This window comes from Apus apus, chromosome 1 (genome assembly GCF_020740795.1).
Source record: "Apus apus isolate bApuApu2 chromosome 1, bApuApu2.pri.cur, whole genome shotgun sequence".
NCBI lineage: Eukaryota > Metazoa > Chordata > Aves > Apodiformes > Apodidae > Apus > Apus apus.
Genome location: NC_067282.1, coordinates 197,060,718 through 197,072,111, shown reverse-complemented (window position 1 = coordinate 197,072,111; position 11,394 = coordinate 197,060,718). Strand labels below are relative to the sequence as shown.

Sequence of the window (11,394 nt, the reverse complement as noted above, 5' to 3'; positions counted from 1 at the left end):
CTTCCCTAACAAGGCTTTAAAAGCTTCAGTGGTAAAGTTATGCTGATGGGAGACTTTGTACTTGTTTTTAACTGAGAGCAACCTGAAGAAGATTACGTTATGGGCAGATGTTATTTACGTGGGTAGCAACACTTGATTGTGTTGTGCAGTTGTTTTTGAAGGGGGATGTACATATTTTAATTAGAACCTTAAAATTATATTTTATTAAAAAAAAAAAAAACAAACAAAAAAAAAAAAAAAACACACAAACCCAATAACCTGGACAATGACGTAAAATAGCTGGTGAAATCTAGAGCTCCGTTCCTTTCCCAAGCTCGGTGGAGGTTTCTGTTCCCCCCTCTCTGCCGCGATGTGTTTCTTGCCTTTTTTTTTTTTTTCTTTCTTTCTTTGCTTTTTTTTTTCCTCTCCTTTCCCCTGCATGTGTGGTGTGACAGCAGAGAGAGGAGGGGGGGGGGGGTGTCGAGCTTTCCTGCTCTCCCATTGTCAGCCGCTCTCGGGAGCGCGGGGAGAACCGGTGTCCCCCGTCTGTCTCCTCCATGTGCGCGGGGAACGCGGGGCCGCCGCCGCGCCCGCCCCCGCCGCCCGGGACCCGCCCGCCCCCGCCGCGCCGGGAGCGCCCCGCCGGCCAGCCCCGGCCCGGCCCGGCCCCGGCCCCTGCCCCTGCCCCCGGCCCGCCGCCGCCGCCCGCATCATGCCGCCCCCCCGCCCGCACGCCACTCGCGCCCGGGGGCTGCCTCCTTTTCCGGCCCGCGGCGTGTGCGTGAGAGGGGCTTGAAGTTGCCCCGGCGGCGGTGGCGGCGGAGGCGAGGCGAGGCGGGGGGCCGGGGCGGCTGGCGGCGGCGGCAGCGGGGCGCGGCGGGGCGCGGCGGGGCGCGGAGCCCACCCCCATCACCTGTTACCTCCGCTCCCCAGGTTGCCTGAAGTTCCCCGGCGGCGCCCGGCAGGACGGGGAGCGCCGCGGCTCCGGCTCGCAGGGACCCTACAGTGGCTGCTGCAGCATGGGCTGGCTCAGGGGGATTGCCTTGCTTTCCTTGGGAGTATTACTAGCAGGAAGAGTGAACTGTCAGCATGTGAAGAATAATGTGCCAAGGCTCAAATTATCCTATAAAGGTAAGTCTGTTGTTCTCTCTTATTCTCGGTTTTCCTCAAAACCTCTCCTCCTTGCCCCGTCGCTCCCCACCACCCTCTCCACCTTCCTCTCTCGTTTTCCTTATCTTCCAAAGGGGAAATTTGCATTAGGGAAAAAAAAAACACAACAACCCACACAATCTGAAAAAGAAAAGACTTAAAAAGCCACTCCGTGCTACGGTCGGTACCATGCAGTTTAAACACAGACAAAGAAGAGTTAGTTGCATTTGCAGACAAGGACTCCGGATCGTGCTGATCCGTGGACGAGTGTTTTTCGGTCTTGTGCTATTTCATTGGACTCCACTCTTTAAAACGATGAGACGTGTTTGGCCACCCAGCTAATCTCGCCCGTGCTGGTCATGTAGTGCAGCCACAATACCAGACCTGTTTCAAACAGCATGGAATAGATGAAGATTTATATTTTCCTTTTTTTTAGGCATGAAGTGGTTAATTTTCAAGTCATGAATATTCAGTTTGTACAAATCTGACAATCAGATGCCTAACATAAGCAGTAGATGGTGGGTTTGCCAAGAAACTATAAACTGAAAGGAACAGATCAGTCCAGAAAAGGAGGAAAGGACTGTTATGCGCTAGAAAATACTGCCTATGGATGTTTAATGCAGTGCAATTTATTTGAACTGGGATTGGTTTTGGTGTAGTCTGATGTATTTCATTAGAGATCACAGGGAAGGTGTAACTGAAGAAAGAGAGCTATGAGATTACGTTAATGTTTGAAATTGTGTAATGCTATTCACACTGCAATTGTCAGTAATTAACTTCTATATAATATTGCCAGTATTAAATGAGGACTCTGAATCAGGCAGACTCTTTAACAGCATAGTTCCCCTCTTAAGTACATTTTCAGAAGAACTCTCCGAATCTGGAGGATGTGCAATTGGGAAAGAAGTTTAAAATGTAAGAGCTGTAGAGTATGATTTCTAAAACGGAGCTCTATACATCTGTGTGTATGCATGTCTCTCAGAAGAGCTGCCTTCTCACAATTCTCAGATTATTGAAGGCTGAGAGAAGGACCAGCAGCTACAGTTCTGAGAGAAGGGAGGAAAAGTAACACTGCTTCTACAATGGACAAAAAAGAGAACACGTTTGTGCATGCCTGGTCATAGATGTCAATCCCAGTTTACAGTATAGTGTCAATACGTCTCTTGCCAGTAGAAAAATGTTTTCCAATTATTTTCATCTTGCTGCTGCTGCAAATGAGAGGGGGGAAAGTCCTCTCTGACACAAGGCAGACATCATTTTTGCACTTAAGATGGGAAAAAAATAAATTAAACACCTGCAAAACTTGGATGTACTGTATGAAATAAATGCATGTGCAAGGTTTTATTAAAGAACACATATGTGCATATTTGTGTATGTTTAAACTTGAAAAGATATGTATGAAAATAACACTGAGAGGTTCAGAATATCTTAATTTGGTTTTCATAAGCAAAGTAATTTGTATTTAACACAAAATTATTATTTTGAATAAAAGAACCTGAAGAAAGCTTCTGCCATAACTACATGTTATGTCAAAAAACACATTAAAATCCTCTTAATGGCTTCCAAACTTTCACAATCACACTGAAACTCAGATTAGTGTATAGATGCATAAATGCTATAAAAATATCCTGTAAAGGGGTTTAACAGCTATTTAATTATTGTTTATTATTTTTCACCCTTTTAAAGTTTATTGATGGCTCAAGCCTGCTTCCCCTGCTCATACTGACTAAATTCACAGAAACTAATTTCAAAGGACAGCCAAATCTGGGTGATAGTGGCTTTCTTTTTTTCTTTTTGTTCTCTTTTTTTCTTTTTTTCTTACCCTGCTGGGCCTGTATTCATATACAGTTTAACAACATTTTCCTACTCTGTGGTGTGGTTGTTGTCCAGTTCTGCTCTTGCTGGAAGAAAAGGTCTCATTTTCATTTCTGAAATACATCAAACATCGAATTTTAATATACAGCCAATCTTGTAGGAGCGGAACAGGAAACAGAAAGGAACACTGAAACCTGTTTTTATAATTGGCAGATCATTGTAAAAAGAAAATTATTTCTAGTGCTGAGCAACCCTGTTTCCTATGTAGCAAGGAAAGTAAATGCATAGTTAATTCAAAGCAAGTTGAAGTGTGAAGACTTACAGGAATTCACACGCTAGCCTTTGATTCACATGTATACTTAATCACATATTTGACTTAAAACATGTGTAACCCTAAAAATCAGATCAGGCTACTCACATGCTTGATGTTAAGTACCAGTGTAAATACTTGGCCAGGTCAAGAGGAGCGTGTTGCCTGTGCTGCTGCGTTGATCCCTAAGGATGGGGATATCATTATTAGTCAGGGAAAACTAAGCCTTATCAGCTGGTGCTTTTCCAGACAAATTCTGCTTCCAGCACAGTGTTGTATGCACAGAGCAATGTTAACACCTTTCTTAGGAACAGCCTTAAGAGCTGTAGGTATTGAAAATATGTCTGAATACCTTACATGCTAATGTGCATCTCTCAGGGTATTCCTCACTACTATATGACTCTATGATACTACCTGATTCATTTCTGTTCAAACTGCTTGCCTTTTGGAAAAGCTACCCAGTTACTTACCAATTCTGCCTCTTCATGAAGAGCTGTGGTTGAGTAAAATAAGCTCATGATAATAAAAAAAACAACAAACATGCAGGGTGAAAAGAATGACCTGAGTGACTTGCCTTCTCACTGGCTGTCCTTGTGCTTTCTTTTAACATGCATGCTTGTTTTTTGCCTAAACAAATACCTTGGAGCTAATTGTTGGTGCTTTATTTTCAAAAGAAAAGCAAGGATGTATTTTAACTTCTTGTTTTTCTCAACTAATTAGATGTCAAACATGGTTAAAAAGCTCAGGCATTTTCCTTAAATGTTAGCAAAATGAGTCATGAAGGGTTAAATCCCTGCCAACCTTGATTTCCTATGGTCACTAGTTTTCAAAGGTCCAATATTAGCTCTACCATTTCCCAGGTTGCTGGCCAGAAGTTTCGGTGAACTCCTATTCTTGCTTCCTCTTAACTTCTTGTCACTCAATCGTGCAGAAGATTAGAAGCATCCTATGGGTCATGTTACCGATAGGAAGAGGAAGGGACAGTGTATAAATTCCTATATTAAGGTCACATATGTGGTCTGAAAAGGTTTTGTTTATTGTAAAACAGAGGTCTGGTTATTTGGTTTATGTCACCTTGATTTTGGTGGCATATGAAAGAAGAGAAATTTGATGAGAACACTTGGGAAATCCTTGTCCAGCTGAGAGCTGTGATGAAGCTCCTGTTCAATAACATCAGGGTTTTGCTCTGTACGTTTAAAGTTTTCAGGCATTTTCATTCTAGTGCGTGAATTGGAAAGGTTTGGCGCAGATTCTATTTCTCTACTTATTTCAGTCGGAGGGAATTAATATGATTAAAGGCGTGATACAAAGTTCATTGAGTCACTAAGTTTTGGATCACAGTCTAAATGTGGTAAAACAAGCTATAAAACAAAAAGCTAAGTTGAGCCTTCAACCTCTGATCTCCTCTTTTTGTGTCATTCAAAGTCTTTGTGCCCTTACTGTAGAAGTAACAAGAAGTGTCATTGTTGATATGTCAAAAGTGAAGGAATCTTTCCTTAAAGAATGTAGGGGACTTTGTTGTTTGATTATTGGTTTTTGGTCGGTTTGTGTTTTTTTAATCTCATTTGCTTCAGTTTCAGTGTTGGTTGTAACTCTCTGTATTGTGTCACTGGGTCACAGATTCTGTTCAGATTCTGAACTTCTATTGAATAGAGTTCTCAGGAAGATGGTGATAAAGTTGAGTGTGCAAAGTTTAAAACAATAAATATAGCCTTAATTCCAGATGGATTTCTTGTATCATTTATTGTTTCCTATTTTCATTTGTTAATCTCTGTATGGGGAGGTAACAGCACAAACAGAGATAGAACCAGCTACAGTAACCTTCAATTATAAACACATAAGCCCAAAGAAAGAGAGAGTTTCCATTAGTGATTCCTTGATTTACAGATTTTTCCTTAGGCAACCTCGATTTTTGTCTCCACATGAATAAATCTTGTGAACCCAACTTTCTCAAATCCATCTGTCGCGTCCTATTTGTCTACTGAAAATTACTAAATGCTGTAAATATGTTTTGTAAGAGTACATGTGTGGTTCTCCTTTGTTATTGTTGCTCAATTGGATACATATTACTTGAGAATAAGTAACTGGAAAAGGATTGCACACAGATTTAGCTGTATTACTCCCTGGCTCCAATTCAAACCATATTAAAAAGAAGTGTCGCATTTAAAGTTGCAGTGATAGTGAGAACTACTCCATGTGTGATATGCAGTTGATTTACAGTTCTATAGGATGGATTTTTATATGGATGAAATCCTGGCCCTAGTGAAAACAATGGCAAAACTTCTGTCCATTTCAATCTGTCCAGCATTCCATGACACGGGAGGAATGACACCATGCTGAATTACCTGAATGTACACTAGTGTAAATATGATACTTGGTTTGTAGTTTGTTGACCCAGTCTGATTGTAGTTGATGACCTGTCAGTGGGTTTGATTGTGGTTTTTCCTTTCCATCAAACTCTATAACTCACAATTCAATACCTCCACAAATATTGGAAAAGCAGGACAAAGTTGGAGAAGGAAACAGGGAGAGAAATATTGGCAAGGGAGCCTGTCTTTCTTGAGTTGGGACCGGTACTGGAGTTTGTCTCAGATTTCAAGGTATCGGCTTATAAAAACTCTTTTGCTTAAGTTATGTTGTAAGAGTACTGTCTGAGGGAAAAGCCTCTCTAATGTGCCTGAAAAGGAGAAAAGGGCATACTTAGGAGGAAAACTGTGAGGGACGGCAAACCAGAAATGTTTGTAGGCTAGGCACAGGTTTGTAGCACTCTTCAGCTTCCACCATTCCTGACAGCGTTTCTGCCTGGCTCCGGCCTTCTGAGGCCTCACCGTGAAGTCAGTGCAGGAGGCTTGGAGACAGTGAAGATACCAGATGAAGCTACAGCCTCATCAGCCTTTTGGTTTTTGCCCCACAGTTATGAGTTCTTCAGAGAGTATCTGCGAGTTGGTCTTTCTAATGTTGATTGAGTGAGGTCTTCAAGAGATGTGAGAACTGTCAGGGGAGATGGTAGGACTACCCTGCCTGCCTCTGACACACTCCACAGCCTGACAGGAGGGAGAAGCTGATGAAGGAAGTGCCTAAGCTCAGATCTTGCCTATATAGGGAAATTTTCAGCTAGCTAATTAATGCCTGAGACAGGCAGTGTAATTAGAACAAGGAGGGTGAAAACCTAGCCCAACATTTTCATTTTGTGTTTCCAGCTTTCCCATTTAATTCCAGTGGAAAAAGTGGTTTCTGAATTACAGAGCCTCCCTTTTCTGAGAAGCTGGAGTTCTCTATAATTATTTGTTCTGTATGGCTTGCAAATTACAGAATTATTCATGGTAGGTGGTGTATTGACAGCAATGGGAACTCTTTTTCTGTGGACAAGGTGTGCAGCACTTACTTGTACTGTTTTTACAGCATCCTTAAAACCCTGGCCTAGTGAGGAATTTCAATATCCAGGGTTTCCCTGAGCTCAATGGATCTACTGATACGTGAAGTCTGCCTTAAAATTTACTTCTGTGCTTGAAGTCTTTTGATCAGGACTGAAGTACCTATCTGTTTGTTTATGGTTTATTCAGGTGTGTGTTTATTCCGTAATGTTTAGCAAAACGATATTTAAAATCAGAAACTCAGTCTTTGCAGGTTGCTACAAGGTAAATAGGTTCTTTATGATAATCTCCTGCGTGTGCTTCTGTTTATACAGAAAGCATTTACATGGAGTTCCATCTGAGAAGAAACCACTAAATTACTTGTATTTTTGACTCTCATTTTGCTTGGAAGCATTTTTAGTTTTTATTCTATGCATTGCTATACTCTGATCCTTTTAATATGGTTTTAGTTTGCCTAATCACTGATTCTGCATACAGCCTTTAATGCCCACAGCTGCTATTAGAGAGACATCTTTTTATTTACTTCCTCCAGCCCACAGGCTTTTTCTTTCATATGCATACATACCTGGAACACTGCAATGGAAGCACAAGCAATACCAAGTTTCTCCAATATTTTGGACATTTTCTACATCAGCAGGAACTTGACATCTTCACCTGAGGCAGTGCCTAAGTAACTGGGGAGAAAACAAATCTTTCTAAGTGGTGTCAGTGGTTGTGACATTTTCCAGTTGTTTGAAAGCTAAAAAGGGTAAAATTGTCTTCAGGCTTCCACATGCTTATTTTTAAGCAAATGTGTGGGGTGGACCCTAGGAACTCTATGTCAAAATTTTAAATGGAAGTTCTATATCTTGTCCTGGTGCTCTTGTTAATTGGAGTTACATGTGAAAGTCTCTGCTGGTGTTGTGCTGGTGCTGGTGGGCGATTCAGCGAATTCCTTCCCTTGCAGGATTAAAGCTGCCTTCAGGAATGTCTGCAAGTTCACGGTCCTCCCACATACAGCCTTCATATAGGTTAGCTGCTCTCTTCCAGTAACAGCTGTGAAGGGTGAGAATAACTGTGGGGATAGTACATTTACTTGACTTTTCCTATTTTTTTCCAAGTGGGATAGTGCCCCAATGCACAAGAGAGAAAAGGATGGCCACAGCTGTTGAGAGCATCAGAAATCTTAAGAGCGCTGTAGCTTTTCTCTTGCACCACAGGAGATTCTCTGTGGTGTCTTTCTCTTTCTTTTTGACTGACATAGTCAGCCACATTAGGCTCTTTTCACTGTCAGTGGAAGGAGACGTACCTCCAGAGAGCTAATCTTGGTTAAGCAGGCTGAGTGAGACTTTAAGGGTGCTTATTGCTTTTCAGTGGCTGTAAAAGGAATTAAGCTTCTTGTTCATTCATTTAGTTTCTATTTTTCAAGGAAGGTATCAAAAGAAGGTAGCAATTAAAGGCTATGGAAAAACCTAGGCTGTATTCGGATCTCAGAGAACCCTAATCTAAGAAACGGTCTTTGCCTAAAGGAGTATTTAAAATTGTGTAAGAATCCAACTGATTAAACTTAAATATGCCTTCAGTATCTATGATGTAGAGGCCATCTGTGACCCTGTCTAAATTTGCATCAAACTTTCAGTCACAGTAAGAAATATACAGTACCTTTAAATTCTTCATATTCTTGAAACAATTATCTAACTTAACATCTCATATTTCCTATTTCCCTCCTTAATAAGCTCATCCCAAATCCAGTGACACATGCTGGAAGTGACTGTCTGGGACTGCAGAGCTTACCAATTTAATAGCTTGATTATTCGGAGCTCTCAATAAGCTGTCCTGTGACCAGCTCTGTTACTTTCTGAATGTTTCTATACTTTAAAAGAAAAATGTATTCAAGACCCAATTTAATATAGCATAGTTTGAAAATAAAAATACATATGTATGTGTGCAACTCAGAGGACAGGTGCCTTGACCCTGATTCTCCCCTGTTACAGCTGAGCTATTTCACAAGTGAGAGCAGAATGAAACCTAATTTAGGTTCATTTCTAAAAATTCTAAATAGACTTATAGTTTGGGGGATTCTTTTCTCACTTGGAGGATTACAGATTCCCCTTGAGCTAGACAAATCTACAGCAATCTCTGAAACGTGTGAGCACTAGTCTACTTTGTGTCACATCTAGTTTTCATCCCTTGCCGTTTGATAACCAAATGCAGTAAAGTCAGAAGTTTTTGCCATTCTTCTAATGTTTTAAAGTTGTTTGACATTTGTTGGGCCGCCTGCTTATCTCTCCAGCTGGATGTTGCAGAAACTTTAGACGTGAGCAGTCACATAAAATTCTCATCTTTTATAAATATTTTTGTGCAAAGTTGGATCTTGCAGGGAACAATCTGGGGAATGAAGTAGTTATTTACTTTCATCTAACTTGTGGAAGGAGGAAAAAGACCTCTCCTTTACTCTCCACTCTAATGAAGCAAAGCTCATGTTGGTTCTGACGGCCCCTCTTGACTCCTTTTGAAATTCCAGCCTTGTGTGAGAAAAGGGCACAAAAAAGCTCTGTGAGATAATTTAAAGGATTTAGAGCTGCCTTTCAAGGGGGAGGGGTTGGTAGCCTTTTCTAGAGGTAACAGACTATAAATACAGCTCACAAGCATCCAAAAGAGCTACAGAGAGTGCAGGGTACAACTTCCATCACCAAATCACACTGGAATGGCAATAGATACCCTTTGCTAGACACACATCTGACGCCTGGCTAAGGCATAGAGTGAGGTACCTTGAGATGAAGTGGAGATTTCAGGGCATTGACATTATTTTTGCTTCCTTTGTGGATTTCTCAGGGCAACTTTACTACTTTTGTATGACTGTATAGTCTGAAATGTTGCTGACTCCTGATGCTCTTTTTCATAAAATGTAAAAAGGGTCATATCAGCAATGATAAGTGTTGCTCTGTAGTCTTATGTAGGCCACTTTGGTCTCATCTCCATCACACTAGGTCCTGTACAAGATCTCCATTCTGCTGGGCCCATGTGGTAAATGCCAGTTCTGTCAAGTAACAGGAGGGACAGCAGAAATTATGTCTGGGGATCTGGGAAAGAAAACTTAATATTCCAGATTGCTTTTCTACTCACATTCCCTTCTACTACAGCAGATAAATGGCTATATCAAAACCTCTTGCTCTGACAGCCTTGCAGACAACATTATAAATGTGTTCCTGAACTACCTGCAAATTGCATAGTTAGGAAATTGCTTGACTTCTAAATTGCTTCTCTTCCAAGGCATGTCAGAATCCACTCACCAAAACAGAGCGTATCTTCAGAGGTACAGGAGGGTATGATAACATTTTGAAAGTGCTCTTGTTGGCACTTATCTGAAATGTCCTACCCATCAGTGAAAGCAGTATTTGCAGGATGCTGGCTGTGTGGTTATCAGTATACTAAACCTGTCCATCTTGCTGTCCTAAATATGTATCCTCAGTCATTTGTACTGTAGCCATACAGACTGACCTCCAGCAAATAGACAAGCAAGATTTCAACTCAAGTGAAAAGGTTTAGGAATTAATTAAATTTGAAATTAAATTCTTTGTTACTCTTTTTAAAGGGGTTTCATGAAATTAATTAATTAATTAAAATAACCTCGTCCATTGAAAAGTTTGGTTTTCTCTGTAGCTTGGAGTATTGAGGTCAAGATTAACGTAAATTTCTAATTCTGCTTTTTCAAATTTTGTTTCCCATTTGTTATGGAACTGGAGTCTACTGGGTATTCTGCTTCCTTTTCTGTCATCCCTGTACGATTTTTTGTCTTTCATCATTCTTTTAAGCCCCACTGGAGCTCACACTCTTTACTGGACAACAGTCACACAAATTAGGAAAGTTTTGTTACCCTCACCTACAAATGGAGGTTGGAGGTTAGCAGAAACCCAGCACCACAGCTGATTATACGCAGGAAGTCTGTACTGTAATGGAAATCAAAGAAAGTAACATAGATGTGAAATCCTGTTAATTCTTTGGCTCTTCTGAGTCAGCTTCTTCACCTGTAAAGTGGTATTAAATGAACTCATGAGGAATTGCTTGAGGTCAGAGACTTACCATGCTTATTCAGAGCTGTATGCTACTCTCAGAATAATCCCATTAATGTGTATATTTGAAGTTCAGTCGCAACTTATTTTTGATCAACATACAAAGGGCTTACAGGTACTTTAAAGTTATTATAATAATTATAATCACAGCTGTGTATGCCTGTGACATGAAACACATGCCTATTATCCAGAAAGCATATCTAATTTGATTAAATTTGGATATTCCAGACAGTTCTATACAAGGACCCTTCACAATGTTTTTTTTTTTTAGTATCGGCCTCTATGTCACACTAAACACACTGTGAAGGTGATTACAGGTGACTGGAGAAGAAGAGCCTTTGTGTTTAGTCTTTGCAATACTGCCTATCAAAGGTGTGTAAATGCTGGCAAGATCCCGACCTGTTTTTCTGAGTTTAAATTAGGCTTCTCTTGTTTTCAAATCAGAGCTGATAATCCTACTCTAAAATTAAGAGGGAGAGAAAAATGACATCTTTTTGTTGTGCTTGTCAGACAAAACTAAAAACCTCACTTTCTGCACTTCCTCTCCTTTCTACACAGTCTGAACGTACCTTACCAGGCCACTGGTGTTTAATACTCTTCTGTCCCTGCAAGAATATGTTTTCCTGCCCAACATATTCTGGAAAGAAAAGTTCTGTTTCTTCCTGCCCACACCCCTTTCTCTGACTTTCCATAACCAAAATGCTTCCCAACCAGA

At 40.8% G+C, this 11,394-nt stretch overlaps 1 protein-coding gene across 1 annotated transcript in view; it reads left to right on the top strand.

The window, feature by feature from the left end:
• The first annotated feature begins 918 nt into the window (after positions 1-918).
• The window catches only part of SEMA3A (semaphorin 3A), a 171,378-nt gene continuing 160,902 nt past the window's right edge, over positions 919-11,394 (top strand). Inside the window, exon 1 of the mRNA XM_051642676.1 lies at positions 919-1,110. Within this exon, the coding sequence (XP_051498636.1) occupies positions 999-1,110 (112 nt within the window). The 5' untranslated portion in view covers positions 919-998. The remainder of the gene's footprint in view (positions 1,111-11,394) is intronic.